This window comes from Scyliorhinus canicula, chromosome 14 (genome assembly GCF_902713615.1).
Source record: "Scyliorhinus canicula chromosome 14, sScyCan1.1, whole genome shotgun sequence".
In the NCBI taxonomy this organism is placed as follows: Eukaryota; Metazoa; Chordata; class Chondrichthyes; order Carcharhiniformes; family Scyliorhinidae; genus Scyliorhinus; species Scyliorhinus canicula.
Window position 1 is genome coordinate 123,946,453 of NC_052159.1, and position 26,588 is coordinate 123,973,040.

The window sequence follows — 26,588 nt, forward strand, 5'->3', positions numbered from 1 at the left end:
TACGACATCTTTTTCGCAGCCTTCAACACGTCATCGATGAAGATGAACATCTTGCCAAGGTCATCCCCACACCCCCACTACTTGCCTTCAAACAACCGCGCAACCTCAAACAAACCATTGTTTGCAGCAAACTACCCAGACTTCAGAACAGCGACCACGATACCACACAACCCTGCCATGGCAATCTCTGCAAGACGTGTCAGATCATCAACATGGATACCACCATTACACGTGAGAACACCACCCACCAGGTACATGGTGCATACTCGTGCGACTCGGCCAACATTGTCCACCTCATACGCTGCAGGAAAGGATGTCGCAAAGCGTGGTACATTGGTGAGACCATGCAGACGCTGCGACAGCGAATGAACGAACATTGCGCGACAATCACCAGGCAGGAATGTTCCCTTCCAGTCGGGGAACACTTCAGCAGTCAAGGGCATTCAGCCTCTGATCTCTGGGTAAGCGTTCTCCAAGGCGGCTTTCAGAACGCGCGACAACGCAGAATCGCCGAGCAGAAACTTATAGCCAAATTCTACACACATGAGTGCGGCCTCAACCAGGACCTGGGATTCATGTCGCATTACATTCATCCCCCACCATCTGGCCTGGGCTTGCAAAATCCTACCAACTGTCCTGGCTTGAGACAATTCACACCTCTTTAACCTGGGTTACCCCTATCTCTGGATCTGTAAAGACTTAATTACCTGCAAATGCTCGCATTCTAAGCATTGTCTGGCATTTTTGACTTTGTCTATATATATGTTTCTGGAACATACCTCTCCATTCACCTGAGGAAGGAGCTGCGCTCCGAAAGCTAGTGTTTGAAACAAACATGTTGGACTTTAACCTGGTGTTGTAAGACTTCTTACTGTGCTCACCCCAGTCCAACGCCGGCATCTCCACATCATTGAAAAGTAGAGAAGCTCTGTTAAATATCTGTTGAACCTTGGTTAGAGAACTTGGAGTATTGTGCACATTTCTATTCACAAATACAAAAGAGGATTCAGAGGTATTGGAGAGGTTGCAAACAGACTTACAAGGAAGGTTCAAGCATGAGGTTATAATTTTCAGGAAATAATGAACACGCTACTTCTCCTTTCTCTTGAAAAGTGAAAGCTGAGGGTTCAAAGTGGCCTTTAAAATCATGGAAGGTTATAACAGAGTAGTGTTTCCACTTATGGGGAAGGATCAAACTGTAGGTCCTGAATGTAAGATAGTCACAAAAAAATTCAGTGGGCTGAGAATGTAAAACTTGCTGCCACAGAGATTTGTTGTGGCAAATAGTCCAGATACATTTAAGCGAAGACTAGATGAGTGTGGGGAGAAGGGAATAGAGGATTATGCCAATATAGTTAGATGAAGAATGGTGTGAAGCATAAATACTGGCATTGACTGTTCAGGCCAATTGGCCTGTTTCTTTTTGGATATTCTTTGTAATTCAATGTAGTTCTGCGTAAATCTACACTCTTCTAAATAGCTGACTGGCAGGTCTCTACATAAATACTGCTATATCATGGTGCCAGTCAATCTGGAGCTAATGTTTATGCTTTGTGAATCAATTTGCAATGCACAAACTGAAAGAATTCCTCACTTACCTTTGATACTCTATTGGCAACCTCCCTGCCAACAGTCAAGCCTTGCACAAAAGCCCGAGCTGCAACAAAAGCCCTTGTCACCTGTATCTTCAGCTTTCGAGGCACGTCTCCAAATGGTTTGAGTTGGTCGGTGTATTTGCTGATGCATTCGAGGTAGTCCTCCGTGAAATGATACTGCGGGTTTACCAGCTGGAAAATACGTTCCAGTAAACGGGCCCAGAAATCATTGAGCATCTCTTCCAGGTTTACATTGCCGCCTGTGTAGTATCGCTTTAGCTCTGTGAAGAGACCCTGGAACACTTCCGAATTCTGCAAGTACAATTGGCCGTATGTCCGTATAAACATGTCATTCAAAGACTTCTCAGAATTTTGCAACAGTTCTCGGAAGAATTCTGCAAGAATAAAAAACAGATTTTGGGGAATGATGTTAAAGTCATGAAAAGATTTGTCAGTCCCTATCAAATATCAACAATGGAGCAATCAAACATGCTCATACATATGGGGCTGGATTCTCCGCTCTCCGATCACAACACTGTAACCGGCGATCAGGCGGAGAATCGACTCCGATGCCCAAATCGGGGCTGGTGGCGGTTTGACACTGGCCACCCATGCTCCGCCCCCTCGGAAATGGCGTCAACACATCGCGCGCCGTTGCAACAGCATTGGCGCATCAACAGCCGGTCATCCCGCGATGCTCCGTGTGGTCTCAGCTGTGTGGGAACCCAGCATGGTGGCTGCAAACTGTGTCCAGCGTCACCACACTCGGCCAGGATCCGCTGGGCAGGGGGGCTTCCAAGCGGGCTGGGGGGACCGGTGAGGGGTGGACAGGTGTGGGCTGTGGGGTCGTGGATGACAGGTCGGGTCCACGGATGGCGGGCACCTTGTTGCAAGGCGCGACTGCTGCAGGTCGTCAGCCGTGTGCATGCACGACCATGGACCCGGCCATTCTCTGGTCGTTTTTGGCGTGGGAGACGTGAATTTCACCCAGCGCCGCTGCTAGCCCCTCATTGGTCCCAAAATCGGTGAGGGCTCGGCGCTGATTTTTTCATCGTTAAACTCCGCGAATTCTCCGTCCGAGCTGGCACTTCGCCGCTGAAATGGAAAATCCAGTCCATGGGATACTACATGAGAAGATATTTGAAGCTATTAATAAATACAAGAGCAAACACCATGGACACCAACCGAGAAATGTTAGTTTCATTCAATATCTTATTTAACACATGACTAAAGTATTTATTTTTGCAATATACATTCTTGACTTGTGAATGGTAACGTTTAAATATTAAAATATATTCCTGTTATGAATTATTTTTGGAGGTTTTTTGTAATTTGGTGTGAAGCAGAATGTGGTTGCAGTCCAGAATATAATGATATCAAATTATTCATCATTATAACATCCACTGGCCCTATTAGTTTCCATTTAAGATGTTTAAGACACAGCAGCGATGGAGTAAGGGCTGGTGATCAGGACAGGGTTAGAATATTACGCTCCTCGATCGGCGGGTTTTTTAATAAGGAGAGGGTGAAATTCAAGGGGTGGAATTGCCTCCGGATTGCTGTCCGCCCTGACTGACCACACAGCAATTTGATACTGGTGCGGGCCAGGCTTCGGATGGGAAGCCCAAGCAGATTGGTCGGCTGCTCCCAAAGGCTGGACTTCCTCCTGAGTGAAGGAAGCAAGACCCCTCACTTAACGCTCATTTGAACGGGGTACTCAGAATCGACGGGGGTTGTTCCCCGCAGGAAGGGAGATACCACCAGCAAAACCATCAGTGAGGAGGCCCATCTGGATGGGTTGACAGATGGTATTTTGTATATTTGAATAAGACGCTACAACAGCAGGGTGCAGATCAGATATAACAAGGACAAATGTACCGAGAAGCCTCGAATAAGAGCACAGAAAGTCCATGGTAAAATTGTACAGGCCTTGCATTAATCAATGCAAATAAAACTGTTAATTTGTTTCTGATCATTTGCTGCAAAAGACAATGCATGATCTTATAAATTCTAATCCATCAGTTTACATAAATGTTGACATCATTACAGGAGCATCTTGATGTGTTATTTTCAGGATCAAACTCTGTTCCTTTTGCCAAAATGTTTCCTGCATCTAATTTGGATAGAATCATGCAGGTTAATAGTGACATCAGATGCAATTAATTTCTCAGAATGAGCTTTCAGAAGCTGAGTAAGCGGTGACTTTCAGTAACAGGTTTTTCAAAGAGATGTTTAGCTTTCTGTGCCAAATGCTGATTTACGTGATTAAATTGGAATAATTTGGCAAAGGTCGACATGGTAACACAGTGGAGGGTGCCATGGAAGCACAGTGGTTAGCACGGCTGCCTCACAGCGCCAGGGACGTGGGTTAATTTCCGGCCTTGGATGAAGTCTGTGTGGAGTTTGTACGTTCTCACCATGTCTGCGTGGGTTTCCCCAGGTGCTCTGGTTTCCTCCCACAATCCAAAGATGTGCAGGTTAGGTTGATTGGCCATGATAAATTGCCCTTAGTGTCAGGAATGTGAAGGTTAGGTTATGTGATTGCAGGGATAGGGTGGGTCATGGATCGGTGATGACACAATGGGCCAAATGGACTCCTTCTGCACTGTAGGAATTTTATGGTCCAATGAAATCTCTGAACACTGCACTCCGATTGCCTTATATTTAGCCTGGAACTTCTCGCTCACCTCCAACCTTTATGTAGAAAGTTCTTTCAGGATATTTAAAATATGGGGGGGGGGGAGGGCAGCACAGTGGTGCAGTGGTCAGCACTGCTGCCTCACGGCGCCAAGGTCCCAGGTTCGATCCCGGCTTTGGGTCCCTGCCCGTGTGAAGTTTGGACATTCTCCCCGTGTTTGCATGGGTTTCACCCCACAACCCAAAGATGTGCAGGCTAGGTGGATTGGCCACGCTAAATTGCCCTTTAATTGTAAAAAATAAATTGGGTACTCTAAATTTTAAAAAAAATATAGGGGGCGGATTCTCCGACCCGCCACATCCGTTTTCAGGTGCGGCGCTGCCCCACTTGCAGCAGGATTTTCTGTCCCGTCAGCCGGCCAATGGGGTTTCCCACTGTGGGCACCCCTACACCATCGGGAAATCCGCGGGCGTGAGTACACTGCCAACGAAACAGAGGATCCAGAGGACGAAGAATCCAGCCTAGGATGTTTTCATCATCACATCCGCCATTATATCACTGAAAGATACCAAGTTGGATAGAATCCTATTTTCTACCTGCTCCGTTGAGAGGGGCTCAGAGATAACCAGCTCGTCAGAAATGTCAGAAAGTGCTGACGCCCACAGGAGGTGACAGGTTTGTTCCAAGGTTACAAAAGTTGTTCAAATAAAACATAAATTTTCAATCAAGGTAGGTAAACAGCTGCCAGTTTAGAGATCAGAAGGTTCTCGGTGATAGGCAACATTTGAAACTCCCTTCTATCCAGCTGACTAATCCTATTTTGGGTGAATGTGTCGTCACTATTGTTTCCTTTAATTTTCCAATTCACCAAATAAGCGAGACCAGCCAAGATTATTTTAAATATTTAGTTAACTGGAACATGACTGGACTAGTGACAAAGGGAATATACATAACAGTGCAATCATTTATAGAACTGATGCAATATTTGCCGAGAGAGTACTTTTCCTCTAATTCCCCACATTCAATTGAACATGAGTCGAAAATTTTAAATTGCACCAACTCTGTTACAAATTCTAGGAAATGGCTCACAGCAAATTCTTAAACAGCCTGCTCTGGAATATGAGACCCAAGGGTAAATTCTTAACTTTACTGCATGGGTGGCGTTATGTGTCAAGCCAGATGGTCCACCCATTAGAGAAGCTATCCTCTGCCAGGTTACTGCCCAGCAGTCAAGAGAAAGGTTACCTCCCTTGAAAGAATTTATTAGCTAGCCACTATCAGATTTGGCTCGAACCTCAGCTTCAACACCAAGAGAAGTAGTTACTGCTGAGGCAGCTCGGTGATCACAAGGGTGGAGGAGTAAGTTGGAAGTTGAGAACTACCCTCCAGATGGTCCAGTTGGGCTGCGGGAGTGGCTTCACTGATGTGGCCCCTTTCTTGGGGCCATGGATGCTGCAGTAATAATGTCCTCCCCAGACTGCTGCAGTGAGGTCTCTGCCAGGTACTTGGCAGGCTCCTCAGGCAGCGAAACTAATATACAAATATATTAATATACAAATTTTCAGTCCGTCTCTGTACAGTAAACACAGACCTGCAGTTGGGAATCTTCTCCCAGCTGACCACTGCTGCAGAGCCTCCTCTTCGTGGCACCTTGATATTTTCCTGCCTGCGCCCTAACCCCAGCTTTTGTTCCCAGAACCAGCAGTCAGTAAAATCAATACAATGGATTCAAAACCCATCACAGCAACTGGGAATTTAAATTCAATTAATTAAATTAATACGGACTAAAAGGTTTTCATCAGTCATGACGATCATAAAACTACCAGATTATCATAAAACTGGTTCACTGATGCACTATAGGGAAGGAAATTGAAGCCCTTACTCCAGAAAATGACTCCAGATTCACGGCAATTTTCCTCTGAAATAACCTAGCCAACCACTTAATTGTATTCAAGAAAACAATTGAGGATAGACAACAAATGCTGACCTTGTCAGTGATCTCCGTGTCCCATGAAAGAGTACTTGCTTTGTTTTCCAGTACTCTGGTACCTCAAATTTAAAATTGTCACCTTTAACGGTTTAAATACCTTAAAGGACATTCCCCTTGCTATTGCTACAACAATGGGCAGCATGGTAGCACAGTGGTTAGCACAGTTCCTTCTCTGCTCCAGGGTCCCAGGATCGATTCCCGGCTTGGGTCACTGTGCGGAGTCCGCACGTTCTCCCCGTGTCTGTGTGTGTTTCCTCCCACAGTCCAAAGATGTGCAGCTTAGTGTCCAAAAAAAAAGGTTAGGTCGGGTTACTGGGTTATGGGGATAGGTATGGGGCAAGAGCCGGCATAGACTCGATGGGCCGAATGGCCTCCTTCTGCACTGTAAATTCTATGTCTAACATCCTACAGCTCTATAATCCACGCTGTACTCTTCCCTCTGTGCATCCTTGACTTCTTTCGCCATACTAGTGGAGGCCACATGTCTTCAATCGTCCAGGTGCTATACTCCAGAATTACTTTCCTCAACCTCTACATGCCTACAACCTCTGTTCCTAGTTAGAAACCTTACTTAAAAACACCTTTTTGGCCAAGCGTTTGGTCACCCTTCCTTCTTTGGCTCAGGGTCCTTTTTTATTGCACCTTTGTGGAGTCCTTGGGATATTTTTCAATGTTGAGATGAAATATATGTTGCGGTTCTTATATGAGGATTGCTGTACATTTGTTACATTGGTTGTGGACAAAATTAACAGGGCCAAATTTCCAGCATGGAAGCTGGTAGCTTGAGTTGGGAAACCTCTTGATTCGGCAGTCCTGTCCCCATGGAAATGACCCTATATGCACAATTTTCACTCCGAGAGAGTGGGAAAGTGATCAAGCCAGGCCTACATCTCCAGAGGCTCTTCAAAGGTGGGTATGAAGGTGGGAAATGGAAAAGTAGGCTGGTTAAAAGGCCCACCTCTGTTCTCTGCAATGCCAGCCCACCCACCCCCAAGCACCAATACCCAAATGTCCCCTCAGATCCCCATGTCATCTCCATGCTCCCTCATACTCCATGCCACACCCATACCACCTTATACACCATGGCACTTCCATGTCATCTCATGTCCTGATTCCACCTCCATGCCACCTCAAAACAGCCATGACAACTTTATAGCCATTCATCTAGTATTCATGCTGGGTGTACCTCAGGATCCATGTGGAGATTAAAAAATAACAATCCAAGAAAGTTCTCAATCCAACACACTTGGTACTGAAAAAAAAAAATCATTCATGTAAACTATTCAAAGATCTTGGGCGGGATTCAAAGATGGAGAATCCCGTGAATCCCGCCACCGCCATCCTCCAAATTCTCCTTGCCCCCAAAAATCGGCCCGGCGTGAGTCGCGCCCCCTGCCTCGGAGAATGGCGGGGTCCGGCGCGACTCAATGGGCCCCAGGGCTGCCCGAATTCTCTGGCCCGTGATGGGCCGAAGTCCCGCCCATCTTTTGCCGGTCCCGCCAGCGTAAATTGGAGTACGTCCCTTACCGGTGGGACATGGCAGTGTGGTTGGCCTCCGGGGTTCTTGGGGGGTGGAGTGCGGGGAGATCTGGCCCCGGGAGGTGCCCGACAGTGGCCTGACCCGCAATCGGGGCCCACCGATCCGCGGGCGGGCCTGTGCCGTGGGGGCACTCTATCCTTCCGCACCGGAGGCTGTACCGGTCCGCCATTCCCGGTGTGGAAGCAAAGCGCTCTGCGCATGCGCGGGGATGGTGCCAGCACGCGCTAGCGCTCCCGCGCATGCGCCAACTCGCGCCGGCCAGCGGAGGCCCTTTGGCGCCGGTTGGCGTGGTGCCAAGCCCCTTTCCCGCCGGACGGCGGGGCGCAAACCACTCCACGGCGGGCCTAGCCCCTGAAGGTGCGAAGGATAGGGGAGAATCCCGCCCCTTAAATCCACTCAAGTGAATTTGTTATAAATACACGCTGACTTCTATTCAGTGACAAATTCTTAATGGCCTTTTAAAATGATCAATTAAAATGTGAACTCAACCCTCCTGTTGAGGGGCGACATGGTAGCACAGTGATTAGCGCTGCTGCCTCACAGAGGCAGGGACCCGGGTTCGATTCCGACCTCGGGTGACTGCCTGTGTGGAGTTTCCTCATTCTCCCTGTGTCTGCATGGGTTTCCTCTGGGTGCTCTGGTTTCCTCCCATAGTCAAAAGATGTGCAGGTTAGGTAGATTGGCCATGCGAAATAGCCCCTTGGCGTGTCCAAAGGTGAATGTGCAGTTACAGGAATAGGGTGGGAGAGTGGGCCTAAAGTACTGTTTTGGAGGTTTGGTGTACACTCGGTGGGCTGAATGGCCTCTTTCTGCACTGTAAAGATGCTATGATTCCATGTGGTTTTGGAACTGTGAAAACTAAAAAAGCTAAGTATGCATAATGGACTCAGTCATAATAAGAATCCTTGCAAAATGTCAACAATAAAGTTTAACAATAAACTGCAGGAACAGATGGTAATTTATTTTTATGTAACTATTCTGGATGACGTGTCAATCAATGAACTCCAGCAGTGGGTCTTTCATTTTTCAGTCCAACAGCTGCAACTATTTTCTTTCTTGTTTAAAGGGCTGGGAATTTAAATAACTTCAGGTCAGAACTTCCACACTGCAGGTTAAAGCCCCTGCAATAGGAAAAGTGGAGTCTAAATTCAAATGGTGCTGTTGAGTTTGGTTTTCCAGCCTGGTGATTCACGCTTGCCTACCTTCCCTCTGCCAGCAATATTGGAAACTGCCAGAACTTCTGTATCTAGATAACACCCAATATTTTTCAAGGACTTCAGAGTCGACCTGTATGGATCTGTGAAACTCCAGCCGACTGTACTTATCCAGTCAATAATGACAGTGAAAATCCAGCCGATATTCATATCCAGTCAATAATGACTGTGAAAATCCAGCAGCCTGTTCTTATCCAGTCAGTAATAACTGTGAAAATCCAGCCGACTGTTCTTATCCAGTCAATAATGACTGAAAATCCAGCTGACTGTTCTTATCCAGTCAAAAATGACAGTAAAAAGCCAGCCGCCTGTTCACATCCAGTCAATAATGACTATGAAAAGCCAGCCGCCTGTTCATATCCCGTCAATAATGACTGTGAAAGTCCAGTCGACTGTTCTTATCCAGTCAGTAATGACTGTGAAAATCCAGCCGACTGTTCTTATCCAGTCAACAATGACAGTGGAAATCCAGCCGACTGTTCTTCTCCAGTCAATAATGACAGTGAAAATCCAGCCGACTGTTCTTATCCAGTCAATAATGACTGTGAAAATCCAGCCGCCTGTTCTTATCCAATTATCCAGGTGCCATACCGAAAGGTAGCCCTCCACACAGCCAGCACACTTCAAATCTAAGGAAGCCACTGTAAAGTCATGGCTGCCAAAGTTAAGAAGCATACGGCCCCAATATTCATTGATGTCGCCCTTGATCACCTGGTGGGCGCAGTGGAGGCCTCATGTGATGTACTGTACCAATGCTCTGGGCGAAGACCTGTATCAAAGGTGATCACTGCAGCAGGGGAGGTGGTCGGTGTCAAAGCTCTCCAGAAGAGGACAACCACCCAGTTCCGAAAGAGGATGAACGATCTCCTCCGTTCTGCCAGGGTAATTCATTCTTATGTAAATCTCAATTTACACAATCAAACTCATCACACATCAACAGGTCACTCACTGTCAGGTCAAGGGATATTACCACATAACTCTCCCATGTAAAACATCATCTCTGCTGCGTGCTGTCTCCTCATCCTGTCCATGGTCCACTCACCACACACATGCAAGGCATCCTTATCATCTGACCTACTCTCCATCTGGTTTCATTCAGGGGAGGTTGGCATATATCAAAAGGGAAATGTCCCAAACTGGTGGAGGAATGGCTGATTTCAAGGACCGAACAGACTTTGAAGACCGAGCCATTCGGCTGGCTAGAGAGGAAGTGGACCATTATGTGTTGATGGTGAGATCGACAGCGATCATCAAGTGAGGACTCAGCACCACAGCATCCATCAGACTAACATGCTGTGAATGATGTCTCATGTTTCTGAGGCCCTTGCTTTTCTTTTGCAGGCACATCTGCGAAGCAGCCAAAGGGATCAACGAGCCTGGTCGTCGACTCCAGTCCCAAAGGCAGCCCAGAGGAGGGATTCCGAAATTCCGGCATTGAACATTCATCACAGCTTTCACCCATGCCCTCCTCCATTGCAGAGGCAGACACCTCAGTGGGAATTAGTTGGGAATTACTAATTGGGAATTAGTAACCTCAGGGTCACAATCTGGTGAGCACATCAGAACGTCCCATTCATACAAGGCGGAGGCAGGGGCACCCAAGGGTTCTGGCACTCAGAGGATTGCTGGAGACCAGGAATCTGCTGAGTCCCAGTCAGATGAGGCAGCACGGTAGCACAGTGGTTAGCACAGTTGCTTTACAGTTCCAGGGTCCCAGGTTCGATTCCCATTTGGCTCACTATCTGTGCGGAGTCTGCACGTTCTCCCCGTGTCTGCATGGGTTTCCTCCGGATAATCTGGTTTCCTCCCACAAGTCCCGAAAGATGTGCTGTTAGGTGAATTGGACATTCTGAATTCTCCCTCTGTGTACCTGAACAGGCACCGGGATGTGGCGACTGGGGGCATTTCACAGTAACTTCATTGCACTGTTCATGTAAGCCTATTTGTGTCAATAAAGATTAATATTATTAGGTGATGAGCTTCTACACTCGCTCATGCCTCAGATGCTGGAGCTCCAAAGGCAAGGTAAGGAAAATCAGGAAGCAATGTCTGCTGGAACTCAGATTCCAAGGCTCCATGGAGGAGCATGTCCACCTTCAGTCTGAGGTAATAGTGTCAACATGTCAACACACCGAGGTCAACAATGGTAGGGTAGCAGCCACAGTAGAGACCTTGGTCCATGACTGTGGCTGGCACAGTGACACAGTGGTTAGCACTGCTGCCTCACAGCTCCAGGGACCCGGGATCAGTTCCGGTCTTGGAATGCTACGTGGAGTTTTCACTTTCTCCCCATGTCTGCGTGGGTTTCCTCCCACTCCGCTTTCTTCCCACAGTCCAAAGATGTGCAGGTCAGGTGGATTGGCCATGCTAAATTGTCCAAAAGGTTAGGTTACGGGGATAGGGTGGAGGTATGGGCTTAAGTAGGGTGCTCTTTTCAAGGGCCAGTGCAGACTTAATGGGCCAAATGGTCTCCTTCTGCACTATAAATTCTATGATTCTAAGACTTCTGTCTTGCACTGCTCCAGGAACTGCGTTCCGTGGCAGAGACACTTTCTGGCATCCACCAGAGTCTATGCCAGTGAGGGACAGGTCTTCTTGAGCTCACTGCAGCTGATCCTCCCTCCCATGGAGACAGTGAGGGGCCCTCCAGCAGCCAGGAAGAGGATCAACTGCTGCACACCTTGGGACCATCCAGACAGGCGTCTCTGGGAATGTCAAACCCAGTGAAATACCCTCTTCCTCTGACTGCATCAGCATTAGCTCCACAGGCCAGGGAGGGTGGCACTGCCACACAGCCGGACCCTGAAAGCAGACCGGGGCCACCCAGAATTCGGCCCTCCAGAGTACACCCACCATGGTCATTACAGACAATAGCACATGGCAGGCAGCAGACTGCCTCCACCTCCACTACGGATGTTGGGGATGCACTAAGACACAGTGACATGGTTAGAGAGGTTAAGAAGCTCTAGATGTGAGAATGGGGGTTAATCACTTCTAATGTTCAACTGTGGGGGGGAGATTTGCTAGTGCTCTTCGGGGGGGGGTTTAAACTAATTCAGCAGGGGGATGGGAATATAAATTGTAGTCCCAGTGTACAGGATGTTGAGAGTAGTGAGGTCAGGGATAGGGTTAAAAGTTCGAAAGAGGGCACCGGCAAGCAAGACGCTGGTTTGAACTGTGTCTACTTCAACGCCAGGAGCATCCGGAATAAGGTGGGTGAGCTTGCAGCATGGGTTGGTACCTGGGATCTCGATGTTGTGGCGATTTCGGAGACATGGGTAGAGCAGGGACAGGAATAGCTGTTGCAGGTTCCAGGATTTAGATGTTTCTGTAAGAACAGAGAAGATGGTAAAAGAGGGGGGGGGGGGTGTGGCATTGTTAATCAAGGAAAGTATTGCGGCGGTAGAAAGGACGTTTGAGGACTCGTCTACTGAGGAAGTATGGGCCGAGGTTAGGAACAGGAGAGGAGAGGTCACCCTGTTGGGAGTTGTCTATAGACCTCCGAATAGTTCCAGAAATGTAGAGGAAAGGATTGCAAAGATGATTCTCGACAGGAGCGAGAGTAATAGGGTAGTTGTTATGGGGGACTTTAACTTTTCAAATATTGACTGGAAATACTATAGTTCGAGTACTATAGATGGGTCAGTTTTTGTGCAGTGTGTGCAGGAGGGTTTTCTGACACAGTATGTAGACAGGCCAACAAGGGGCGAGGCCACATTGGATTTGGTACTGGGTAATGAACCCGGCCAGGTGTTAGATTTAGATGTAGGTGAGCACTTTGGGGCTGGTTTAGCTCACAAAGCTAAATCGCTGGCTTTTAAAGCAAACCAAGCAGGCCAGCAGCACGGTTCGATTCCCGTACCAGCCTCCCCGGACAGGCACCGGAATGTGGCGACTAGGGGCTTTTCACAGTAACTTCATTTGAAGCCTACTCGTGACAATAAGCGATTTTCATTTCATTTCATTTCACTTTGGTGATAGTGATCACAACTCGGTTATGTTTACTTTAGCAATGGGCAGGGATAGGTATATACCGCAAGGCAAGAATTATAGCTGGGGGAAAGGCAATTATGATGCTATTCGGCAAGATTTAGGATGTATAGGATGGGGACGGAAACTGCAGGGGATGGGTACAATCGAAAAGTGGAGCTTTTTCAAGGAACAGCTACTGCGTGTCCTTGATAAGTATGTACCTGTCAGGCAGGGAGGAAGTTGTCGAGCAAGGGAACCATGGTTTACTAAGGAAGTTGAAGCACTTGTCAAGAGGAAGAAGAAGGCTTATGTTAGGATGAGACATGAAGGCTCAGTTAAGGCACTTGAGAGTTACAAGTTAGCCAGGAAGGACCTAAAGGGAGAGTTAAGAAGAGCGAGGAGAGGACAAGAAAAGTCATTGGCGGATAGGATCAAGGAAAACCCTAAGGCTTTCTGTAGCTTTATCAGGAACAAACGAATGACTAGAGTAAAATTAGGGCCAATCAAGGATAGTAGTAGAAAGTTGTGTGTGGAATCAGAGGAGAAAGGAGAAGCGTTAAATGGATATTTTTCATCAGTGTTTACACTGGAGAAAGACAATGTTGTCGAGGAGAATACTCAGGTTCAGTCGACCAGGCTAGATGGAATTGAGTTTCAAAAGGAGGAGGTGTTATCAATTTTGGAAAATGTCAAAATAGATAAGTCCCCTGGGCCAGATGGGATTTATCCTAGGATTCTCTGGGAAGCCAGGGAGGAGATTGCAGAGCCTTTGTCCTTGATCTTTATGTTGTCTTTGTCGACAGGAATGGTGCCGGAAGACTGGAGGATAGCAAATGTTGTCCCCTTGTTCAAGAAGGGAAGTAGAGACAACCCTGGTAATTATGTGAGCCTTACTTCGGTTGTGGGTAAAATGTTGGAAAAGGTTATAAGAGATAGGGTTTATAATCATCTTGAAAAGAACAAGTTGATTACCGATAGTCAACACGGTTTTGTGAAGGGTAGGTCATGCCTCACAAACCTTATTGAGTTTTTTGAGAAGGTGACCAAACAGGTGGATGAGGGTAAAGCGGTTGATGTGGTGTATATGGATTTCAGTAAGGCGTTTGATAAGGTTCCCCATGGTAGGCTATTGCAGAAAATAAGGAAGTATGGGATTGAAGGTGATTTAGCGGTTTGGATCAGTAATTGGCTAGCTGAAAGAAGACAGAGGGTGATGGTTGATGACAAATGTTCATCCTGGAGTTCAGTTACTAGTGGTGTACCGCAAGGATCTGTTTTGGGGCCACTGCTGTTTGTCATTTTTATAAATTACCTGGAAGAGGGTGTAGAAGGATGGGTTAGTAAATTTGCAGATGACACGAAGGTCGGTGGAGTTGTGGATAGTGCTGAAGGATGTTATAGGATACAGAGGGACATAGATAAGCTGCAGAGCTGGGCTGAGAGGTGGCAGATGGAGTTTAATGCGGAAAAGTGTGAGGTGGTTCACTTTGGAAGGAGTAACAGGAATGCAGAGTACTGGGCTAATGGCAAGATTCTTGGTAGTGTAGATGAACAGAGAGATCTCGGCATCCAGGTACATAAATCCCTGAAAGTTGCCACCCAGGTTAATAGGGCTGTTAAGAAGGCATATGGTGTGCTAGCCTTTATCAGTAGGGCGATTGAGTTTCGGAGCCACAAGGTCATGCTGCAGCTGTACATAACTCTGGTGCGGCCGCTCCTGGAGTACTGCGTGCAGTTCTGGTCACCACATTATAGGAAGGATGTGGAAGCTTTGGAAAGGGTTCAGAGGAGATTTACTAGGATGTTGCCTGGTATGGAGGGAAGGTCATACGAGGGAAGGCTCAGGGACTTGAGGTTGTTTTCGTTAGAGAGGAGAAGGCTGAGAGGTGACTTAATAGAGACATATAAGATAGTCAGAGGGTTAGATAGGGTGGACAGTGAGAGTCTTTTTCCTCGGATGGTGATGACCAACACGAGGGGACATAGCTTTAAATTGAGGGGTGGTAGATATAGGACAGATGTCAGAGGCAGTTTCTTTACTCAGAGAGTAGTAGGGGTGTGGAACGCCCTGCCTGCAACAGTAGTAGACTCGCCAACTTTAAGGGCATTTAAGTGGTCACTGGATAGACATATGGATGAAAATGGAATAGTGTAGGTCAGATAGGCTTCAGATGGTTTCACAGGTCGGCACAACATCGAGGGCCGAAGGGCCCGTACTGCGCTGTAATGTTCTATGTTCTATGTGTCAATAAACTTTCACATATTTTACCCTTTCAATTGCTCCTTGTTCTGCTGAGTTATGTTCCTGACAGTCTGAACTGAAAACCGGTTCCTGATCAAGAGGGTGCTCAGTCCACAAACTAAGATACAGCTCAGTAGATGATCAGTGACAGACATTCAAACAGCTGGTCCACAATACTCAATAGGTGTTTGAGGGATTCAAAAGAGGGATTCCATGACAATTACGCAAAATCCATTGTCAACAAAGGAGATCAAGGATAATGATTAATTGAAAAGCAGAGGGCTGGATTCTCCAATTCTGAGGCTATATCTGCGCGCCGGCGTGGGAACAGTGGCGTTTTACGACTGGAAATTCGGAGTAAAACGGCCACCGATCCTCCGTTTGGCAGGTGGCTAGCAGCCGAGCAGCGTAGAGCACCCGGCTCTCGCTGCCAATATGGCCCGGAGAATTGCCGGGTCCGTGGACGTGCATGCGCACAGCGGCGGCCTGCAGAATAGTATCCCACATTTGGCTGGCTCGTGCGCCCCGGACTACCCCCCAACAGTGCCTCCAGCCCCTGAAAAAGTCCCCCCTGCCCGCGGATCGGCCCTCCCCCGACTGTGGCGGCGCTGGACTGAGTCCGCAGCCACCACGCCGAGTTCCCGATGGATGAGAGCTCATGCAACCAACACCATCAGGAACTCAGCCGGTCGGGGGTGGAACAGCGGGGGATGGGCCTCAGGCAACATCCTGAGGCTGTCGGTATGGCGCACAGGATTCACAGGTATTTTACCCAGAATACCCTTCTTTAACCTGTCAAAATTGTTCAGAATTTTGAACACCTCAATAAGGCCACCTTCTAATCTTCTCTGATAGAAGGAGCACATGGCCAGTTACTCTAATTACATAGAATTACATAGAATTTACAGTGCAGAAGGAGGCCATTCAGCCCATTGAGTCTGCACTGGCTCCTGGAACGAGCACCCTACCCAAGGTTAACACCTCCACCCTATCCCCATAGCCCTTTAACCCCACCCAACAGTAAGGGCAATTTTGGACACTAAGGGCAATTTATCATGGCCAATCCACCTAACCTGCACATCTTTGGACTGTGGGAGGAAACCGGAGCACCCGGAGGAAACCCACGCACACACGGGGAGGATGTGCAGACTCCGCACAGACAGTGACCCATGCCGGAATCGAACCTGGGACCCTGGAGCTGTAAAGCGATTGTGCTATCCACAATGCTACCATGCTGTCCTTGCCCTGCCTAATCTTTCCTTGTATTTAAAATTCCTCATTCCTGGTATCATGGGAATTTTTTCCAGTCCCACATGTGCCATGCTTGTCGAGTACATCATCGACAGTAGAGCACGTTGGGCTGTCCCAAGGTTTGGAATCCGGCTGTATAAATGCAAGTTGCCTATGTAGTTTGTTCTGATATGAAACCATTTGCTCTGAAGAAGTTGAGCTTGGCATGGCTTAGGTCCACATCACATGGGGTAAAACCTCTCTGCCGGTCAAGACTGGGATTGAAATACATTTAAGTGTTTCTTGGATCCTTGCGTGTTTTTTTTTAATCAACCTTGTATTGAGGTATTTTTGGTTTTACAACAACAAAATAAACAACAAAACAACATACACCAGTCTATAAACATAGTGAAAAAAGCCTTTCCCCCCTTACGGGTCCCACCTTTATTAACCCCCTATTCTAAGCTAAACTAACCCCCCCCCCCCCCCCCCCCCCTTCTGCTGACGTTTAATTTTCTGCAAAGAAGTGGATGAACGGTTGCCACCTCCGGGTGGCCCCCTGCACATCTTGCGCACCTGTCTTCTACCCCGAAGAACCTGCTCATCCGGGCCACTGTTATGTGAGCCCGGTGAACAACCTTAAACTGTATCAGACTGAGCCTGGCGCATGTTGTGGACACGTTGACTCTACTCAACGCCTCCTCCCAGAGACCATCCTCTATCTCTCCTCCTAACTCCTCCTCCCTGTGGTGGGCAGGCTGGGTCTATGTGGACTGTGTTTGATGCAGTGCAGAGAGAGACAGACTTCCAACACTTGAAGAAATGCAACACGATTTTATTGAACAACTAACTATATTACATGCTTAACTGTGGGTTGACACTATGCTGACTTGACTGGAGACCTGAGGCTAACCTGATCAGACTAGCTGACTACCAGATGGTGTTTGTACTAACTGCTGCTCACGAACTCTGACTGTCTCAGAGGCTGATCCCGAGAGACTGGGAAAACTGGTGCCCTCTGGCTTTATAGTGGTTGTGTCCTGTCTGGTGATTGGTTGCTGTGTTCTGTGTGCTCACTGGTCATCCTGTGTGTCAATCACTGCCTGTCTGCACTCAATCATATACATGGATGTATATAATGACAACTTGCGCTTCAGCTCCTCAGTCTGCATGTCCTCTGACCCCCATGAGCTCCTTATAGATGTCGGAGACCTTCCCTTCTCCCACCCACACTCCGGAAAATACCCTATCCTGAATCTCCCTAGGTTGTAGGAGCAGGAAGGTCTACGTAGGAAGTCCTGCACCTGCAGATACCTAAATTAGTTACCCCTCGCCAATCCAAATTTCTCCTCCAGCTCCCTCAAGCAAGGAAAGCTCCCTTCTATAAACATATCCCCCATCCTCTCAATTCCTGCCTTCTGCCATCTCCGAAACCCCCAGTCCATCCTTCCCGGGGCAAACCGATAGTTATTACAGATTGGAGACCAGACCGATGCTCCCTCCACTCCCACATGCTTCCTCCATTGCCCCCAGACTCTCAGGGCTGCCACCACCACGGGGCTGGTGGAGTACCGTGCCGGTGGGAACGGCAGAACCGCCGTTATCAATGGCCCCAAGCTGGTGCCCTTACAAGATGCAACCTTCATACGCTCCCATGCCGCCCCACCACCCACTTCCTGATCATGGCTATATTCACCACCCAATAATAGTTACTGAAGTTTGGCAGCACCAGCCCATCCTCTCCCCGGCTCCGCTCAATCATCCCTTTATTTACTCGCAGGGTCTTGCCCGCCCATACAAAGCCAGTGATCACTTTGGTAACCCGTTTAAAAAAGGACCCTGGAATAAAGATGGCGAGACACTGGAACACAAACAGGAATCTCGGAAGGACCGTCACTTTCACCGACTGGACCCTCCCAGCTAGTGACAACGGGAGCGCGTCCCACCTCCGGAAATCGTCCTTCATTTGGTCCACCAACCGGGCCAGATTAAGTTTGTGTAACCGTTCCCATTCCCGCGCCACTTGGATGCCTAGATACCCAAAACTTCCCCTACCACTCTAAACGGCAGTTCCCCCAATTGCCTCTCCTGTCCCCTTGCGAGGATCTTAAACATCTCACTTTTCCCCATATTTAGTTTATACCCCGAAAATTCCCCAAATTCCCTCAGAATCCTCATAATTTCTTCCATCCCCTCTGCTGGGTCCGATACATACAAGAGCAGGTCGTCTGCGTAAAGTGAGACTCTGTGTTCCACTCCCTCCCGGACCAGCCCCTTCCAGCCCCTTGAGGCTCTCAGTGCAATTGCCAGCGGTTCCATAGCTAGCGCAAACAACAGTGGGGAGGGGAGTCTAGTTCCCCGTTGTAGCCTAAAAAGTCCGATGTCGTCCTATTCGTCCGCACGCTCGCCGCAGGAGCCAGACCCAGTCAATAAAGCCCTGCCCAAATCCGAACCTCCGGTATCTCTCACAGATATTCCCATTCTCCTCGATCAAAAGCCTTCTCTGCATCCATTGCAACCACTACCTCCATCTCCCAACCTTCTGGGGGCATCATGATCACATTTAGCAACCTTCTTACATTGGACACCAACTGCCTTCCCTTAACGAACCCCGTTTGGTCCTCCCCAATCGCGTCTGGAACACAGTATTCAATCCTGGAGGACAAAATTTCGGCCAACAGTTTGGCGTCCACATTCAATAGGGATATCAGCCTGTAGGACCCACACAGCTCCGGATCCTTATCCCGCTACAAAATCAGCGAGATCGTGACCTGTGACATTGTCGGGGGAAGTACCCCACACTCCCTTGCCTCATTGAATGTCCTCATTAACAGCGGCCCCAAATGTTTGCCCAGCAAACATTTTACAAAACTCCACTGGGTACCCATCCGTCCCCGGGGCTTTACCCAACTGCGTGGCCTTCAGACCCTCTGTTATCTCTTCCATCCTGATTGGGGCCCCCAGCCCTTCTATCAGCTCCCCGTCCACCTTCGGGAAAGTCAGCCCCCTTAGGAAGTGCCTCATCCCCTCTGGCCCAGGTGGGGGTTCCGACCCGTACAGCCGACTATAACAATCCTTAAACGCCTTATTCACCCCGTTGAGTCTCCCACCAGGTTCCAGTCTCCATCCTTTACTTTCCCGATCTCTGGCTGCCTCCCTCTTTCTAAGCTGCTGTGCAAGCATTCTGCTGGCCTTCTCCCCTGCTCATAAATCGCCCCCCTCGCCTTTCTCAGCTGCTCTACCACCTCCCTGTGGTTAACATGCCGAACTCTGCCTGTAGCCTCCGCATTCCCTTAAAAGCCCTTCCTCTGGGGTCTCCGCATACCTCCTGTCGACCTGTCGTATCTCCTCTGTCCCGTATCGAGATCAGCTCCCCTCCAACCACCACCTTCAATGTCTCCCAGACCACCGCTGCCAAAATTTCTCCCGTGCCATTGACCTCCAGGTAATTCTGAATATATTTCCTCAACCGCCCACACACCTCCTCGTCCGCTAAAAGCCCCACATCCAACCTCCAGTGCGGGCGCTAATTACTGTCTTCACTAACTTGTAGGTCAACCTAGTGCGGGGCATGGTCTGAGATTGTGATCGCCGAGTTCCCCATGTCCTCCACCCCCGTCAGCAAAGCTCTTCTCAGAATAAATAAATCGATCCGGGAGTACACTTTATGCACGTTTGAGTAGAAGGAGAACTCCTTTACTCTTGGCTGCGCCCCCCCCCCCCCCCCCCCCCCCATCTCCTCCATGAATCCTTTTAGCTTCTTAGCCATTGCTGACACCCTGCCCGTTTTTGAGCTTGACCGGTCTAAACTAGTGTCCATGATGTGGAGATGCCGGCGTGGGACTGGGGTGTGCACAGTAAGAAGTTTTACAACACCAGGTTAAAGTCCAACAGGTTTGTTTCACACATTAGCTTTCGGAGCGCTGCTCCTTCCTCAGGTGAACGAAGAGGTCATTTACCTGAGGAAGGAGCAGTGCTCCGAAAGCTTGCTTGAAACAAACCTGTTGGACTTTAACCTGGTGTTGTAAGACTTCTTGCCAAACTAGTGTCAATAACTGTGTTAAAGTCCCCTCCCATGACTAGTTTATGCGAATCAGGTCCGGTATCATCCCCAGCATCCTCTTTATAAACTCCACATCGTCCCCATTTGGCGCATACACATTTACTAGTACCACCTTCACTCCCTCCAATTTCCCTCTGACCATAATGTACCAGTCTCCCACATCCGAAACTATTCTTCCCGCCTCAAACACCACTCGCTTATTGATCAGGATCGCGACCCCCCCCCCCCGGCCTTCGAGTCCAGTCCCGAGTGGAAAACCTGCCTGACCCAATCTTTCTTTAAAAAAATATGTTAAGGTACTCTAATGTGCGTCTCCTGCAGCATTACCACGTCCGCCTTCATTCCTCTCAAATGCGTGAACGCGGGTGCCCTCTTGAATGGCCCATTGAGCCCTCCTCCATTCAAGGTGATCAGTCTAGTTGGGGGGCTCATTGCCCCACCCTTCACCGATCAGCCATCCTCTCTCTTGGGCCAGTCGCCAGCCTGCGTGCCACGCCTCCACCAGCCCGCCCCCAGACAGCCTCTGCCCCCAACCTCCTCACTGTCCCTCAGTCCCTCCCTCGCCCAGAACATTTTTCCCCCCCTCCGCCCCCAGTAACAGCACAAAATAAATCGGCCCCTTTGATAAGCCTAACATCTGCTCACCCCCCACTATGCTTCCGTAAGATAGCCCACCCAGCTAGCTTGGTGGCCCTCACCCTGGCACCAGACAATCTCCCACCTATTGTTCCCTCCCCACCCATGCATACATACATATTGAAATGAAAAACAATCCCAACACAATTGTTCAACAGAGATTAAAAAAAACAAGTTAAACACATAATTTAAAAAAAAAGATCAAATAAAAGATCCAGCATCTGAACAAACGCACCTCCATCCCCAAACAATGCAAATGCAAACTTTACCTTACTCAGCTCTGCAGCTGGCCCCAAATACATGCAGCAGGCATAACAAATAATGTCCGAAAAAGCACGAAGCTTGTTTGAAAGAAAAGCCCCATAAATACTATAGCAAAATTCAAAGTTCAAAGTTCTCAGTGCGACACGAATCCTTTCCTTTTCGCGAAGTCCAGCGCTTCCTCAGGCGACTCGAAATAGAAATGTTGATCCTCGTATGTGACCCAGAGGCAGGCAGATACAACAGTCCAAACTTCACCTGTTTCTTGAAAAGAGTCGACCTGATGTGGTTAAACCCCGTTCTTCTCCTGGCCACCTCCGCACTCAGGTCTGGATAGATCCGCAGGATACTCTTGTCCCAGTTGCAGCTCTGTGTCTGCTTAGCCCACTGTAAAATGTGCTCGTTATCCAGATATCTGTGGAATCTCACCACCATTGCCCACAGGGGGGGTCGCCCATTTGCGGCTTCCTCGTAAGCGCTCTGTGAGCCGTGTCCACCTCCAAGGGTCAGGGAAATGCCCATCCCCCAGCAGCTGCTCGAACATGGCTGCTATGCATGCCCCAGCGTCTGCTCCTTCGGAACCCTCCGGAAGCCCAACGATCCTCAAGCTCTGCCGACAGGACCTATTCTCTAGGTCCTCCACCTTCTGCTGGTCTCTCAGCATCCCCACCTCCAACTCCACTGCTGTTTGATGTTCCTCCTGGTCAGCCAGTGCCTTCTCTACTTTCTGGATCGCCCGATCTTGGGCATCCAATCTAAGTTCCAGCCGTGAAATTGCCTCTTTGATCGGGTCCAAACAGTCCTGCTTCTGCTTGGCGAAGCCCTCCTGGATAACTTACATCAACTGTTCCGTTGACCGCTGGGTCGACAAGCCAGAGGTCCGGTCCTCCGCCATGCTCCCTCCCGGTGCTGCTTCAGCCCAAGTCTTCTCTGTCCTTCTATTTCTGCCTTTGTGAGCACTTCTATTCCTCCTCTCCCTGCACCAATGTGGGAATTCAGTTCACAATTGCCCCTGTCATTATTTTTCAAATCAAGTCCGGTAAAAAATCGGGGGAAAAGGTCCAAACGTCCGACCCGAGCGGGAGCCACAAAATGTGTCACTTACTCCTTCATGGCCGCCACCGGAAGTACCCGTACCAGCCTCCCCGAACAGGCGCCGGAATGTGGCGACTAGGGGCTTTTCACAGTAACTTCATTGAATCCTACTCGTGACGATAAGCGATTTTAATTTTTCATTTTTTTCAAGTCCATCCTTGTGTATTTTTAAACTTACACAATATTGTTTTAAACATTTATAAAGCAAAGATGTTACTGGATGCATTCCCAAATATTTTAAATGGAACTGCTGTTGGTTGGGAATGTTCTGGATGTCTGTAAGCACGTATGCAATAGATTCTCTCCTCAGAATGAGAACTCTTATTGGTGGCAATTGTTGGCTAAATCGTGGTCATATCACCATGTGTTATGTGAAAATGATACATTCATTATTCTCATCTTTTATTAACTCATCGTGTGGCTTCAGTTCTGTGACAGGATTTCTTCTGTGTGATCAATGGTGCGGAGTGCAAGGTCATTTCAAATCAATAAAGCTAAATATTACCCAATGCTTTCAGACTTTAATATTATTGAAAGAAAAAAGGAGGCAGTTTCCACCCACCTCCAGCAAGCCATTTGGAGGAGCTATTTTCTAATTTAAGTGGCTTTCCACACTTCCTCTCCCTGGCACAGAGGCACGTCCCTGCTCTGTATGCCTATGACTGTGATTTTGAATTTGGGTTGTCAATATGGGTGGAGATTTAACCAAAGTCCGATCATGAATTGTCTCCTGGTGCTGTTTTCAAGATTGTAATGCAGAGAAAGATACGTTCCTCCTGTGCCTCAGATTGATTGAGTGTCAGACTTTTCTCTGACCAAGAACATAAGCACAAATAGTACGTATAAAGCTGAATTCATGATTGTTGGGGGGGGGCCATCAACAGAGAATGTGACGAGATTCTCAGAGACTGCAGCCCAGTAATTCCTCAAGATAGACCTTTCTGTGAACTCCATTCATGCTGGAGATGCTGTATCACAGCATCGCCTTGACAAAATGGCACCTGTGCTTTCTACACATGCCTATGTTATTGCTAAGTTAAAATATGTAAGGGCGGCACAGTGGTGCAGTGGTTAGCACTGCTGCCTCACAGTGCCGAGGACTCAGATTCGTTCCCGGCCCCGAGTCATTGCCCGTGTGGAGTTTGCACATTCTCCCCGTCTCTGCGTGGGTCTCATCCCCACAACCCAAAAAGATGTGCAGGGCTGGTGGATTAGCCATGCTAAATTCCCCTTAAATGGAAAAAAAGAATTGGGCACTCTAAATTTATTTTAAAATATTTACAGAGAAATACACTCCAGACCCAAAGCTTTTAGATGTCTAAGTAATCGCTGAAAGCTACGCAATTTTACTTATGCCTCATACCTTTTGTGATTAGCTTTGACCGTATTTCTGATACATATTCTACAATTTCCTCAGTTTCCTTGGTGACTGTCTTGCATGGACATTTATCAAAATATCTGAATAGTCTAATTGTTTCTGTAATTTTCTTGATGCTCTGGCTTGTGTACCCACATGGGAAAAGAACCAAAATAAATTATAGCGTACAGATAATGATTATTAGAACAATGCTGAAACATAACCCTTTTCTCAAATAGCAATTCACTTTTCTATGGGAGCCACATTAGTGAAAATAATCAGAAAACAATCATTGCAACATCCTTTTTATATAAGTGTCTGATCAGTGACACTCAAGGCAGAATTTACTCCAGGTGATGAGGGTATCGCCTGCTCCTCTGTTGGGGGAATGCTCGCTGTAGCCACCATAAGGCCTTTTCTCGGATTAAGAACCTGGGGGGTGCAGATTACTGGTCAATCAGAGGCTGGCACCTCTCCATGGCAGGCAGTGCCTCTGGGAGGGATCCGAGGCCAAAGGTAAGCAATGTAGGGGTGGGAGTGAGGGGTGGGGATTGAGGTCAGAGCCAAACACAAAAGAGATGGCTTTCAGTGATGCCTTCTTCCCCCCACCCCACCCTCCCCAAACATCCCAATGCCTCCCTCCACACACTGTCGCCCAGGAGCCTGAAAACAAATCCGAGAAGCATTTGGTTTTCATCCTTCCCAAGTGGTTTCCCTGCCTGCTAATGGTTGAATACCATTGGTGGCACGATGTCTCCTGTAAGTAGACATAAATTGCTCACTTCAAGGCCTCAATTAGCATTATAGAAGGCCGCCCATGAGCCTTCCCACGCTGGAGTGTTGGCAGAGTCCCTGCCTGGCACCCTCTCGCCTGATTAATTACCTCCCTCCTCTAAACTTGCTGCAGCAGGACATTAAGTTCCATCCTCTGTTATAGCTGTGTTGATATCTAGTTTTCTGCATTTATTCCCATAAAATATGTCGCATGGATGAATGTGAATAAAAATATTGGGCGGGTTTCTCTGATCCTGAGGCTAAGTGTTGATGCCATCGTAAATGCCGTTGTGTTTCCCGACGGCGTCAACATGGCCTTAGGATCAGCAATTCTGACCTCTGCAGGGGGCCAGCACAACACTGGAGAGACCCACGCCACTCCAGCTGCCGATCTAGGCGTCAGATGGGCGCAGGTGCAGTGGGACCGCGCCAACGCGCGCATGAGCAGTGGGACCAGCACGATTGCCGCGCATGCACGGTGGCTCCCTTCTCCGCACTGGCCCCGACGGAACATGGCGTAGGGTGCCAGGGCTGGCGCGGAACAAAGGAGGCCCTCAGCCCGAGATGCCGGCCCGGCGATCAGTAGGCCCCGATCGCGGGCCAGGTCACAGCGGAGGCCCCCCCCCAGGGTCGGACCCTCCCTCCCACCAGGTTGCCTCCAGATCCATTCACGCCGAGGTCCCGCCGGGTAAGACCAGTTTAGAACGGCGCCGGCGGGACTCGGGTTTTTTTGGACGGCTGTTCGGCCCATCCCGGGCCGGAATCGCCGGGGGGGGCCGCGGAGAGTGGCCCCCGACCGGCGCCGCGCCGACACCATTGGCGCCGATCCTTCGCTCTCCGAAGATTCGCCTCCCTGCGCTGGAGCGGCGTGGCGGGATTCGTGCGGCCCCCTGGGGATTCTCCGACCCGGCGCAGGCTCAGAGAATCCCGCCCATTATGTTTGGGATGGTTTTCTAAAAGCAGTATATAAATTAATTAACCATTTAAAGCTGTGATATTTATTTGATCGAACATTTGATAAACTAAAGGTTGTGATTTGACAATTTCATGTCATCCCTCTCAAAGATTCTTTTTTTCTGACAATTTATTTTGAAATCAATTTAAGATTAATATGGGACAAGAAACATTAATGCTTCAAATGATGGAGTGATCGGTCTCCAGTTTAATTGCTCACTCCATTGAGTTTCCAATCTCAGCTGTGTAGCTTTGGAGTAATACAGAAATGAGAGCTGATGGTTTCCAGGTTAACCAACTTAATGTTGAAATGGGCGGCACGTCGTCACAGTGGTTAGCACAGTTGCTCCACACTACCAGAAGGATGTGGAGGCTTTAGAGAGGGTGCAGAAGAGATTTACGAGGATGTTGTCTGGTATGGATGGCATTAGCTGTGAGGAGAGGTTGAATAAACTCGATTTGTTCTCACTGGAACGAAGGAGATTGAGGGGTGACCTGATAGAGGTTTACAAAATTATGAGGGGCATAGACAGGATGGATAGTCAGAGACTTTTTCCCAGGGTAGAGGGGCCAAATACTAGGGGGCATAGGTTTAAGGCGAGGAAAAGGTTTAGAGGAGATGTACGAGGCAAGTTTTTTACACCGAGGGTAGTGGGTGCCTGGAACTCGCTGCCGGAGGAGGTGGTGGAAGCAGGGACGATAGTGACATTTAAGGGGCATCTTGACAAATACATGAATAGGATGGGAATGGAGGGATACGGACCCCGGAAGTGCAGAGGATTTTAGTTTAGACAGGCAGCATGGTCGGCGCAGGCTTGGAGGTCCGAAGGGCCTGTTCCTGTGCTGTACTTTTCTTTGTTCTTTGTTCACAGTGCCAGGATTCGATTCCTGGGTTGGGTTGCTGTCTGCACGTTCTCCCCGTGTCTGCGTGGGTTTCCTCCGGGTGCTCCGGTTTCCTCCCACAAGTCGCGAAAGAAATGCTTGTTAGGTGAATTGGACATTCTGAATTCTCCCTCAGTGTACCCGA

At 48.5% G+C, this 26,588-nt stretch overlaps 1 protein-coding gene across 2 annotated transcripts in view; it reads right to left on the minus strand.

Moving 5' to 3' along the window:
- Nucleotides 1-26,588, minus strand: part of gpc6a (glypican 6a) — a 1,200,543-nt gene that overhangs the window by 534,291 nt on the left and 639,664 nt on the right. For both annotated transcript variants that reach the window (XM_038818782.1, XM_038818783.1), the window contains exon 3: nt 1,599-1,990. In XM_038818782.1, coding sequence (XP_038674710.1) covers nt 1,599-1,990 — 392 coding nt within the window. The remainder of the gene's footprint in view (nt 1-1,598; nt 1,991-26,588) is intronic.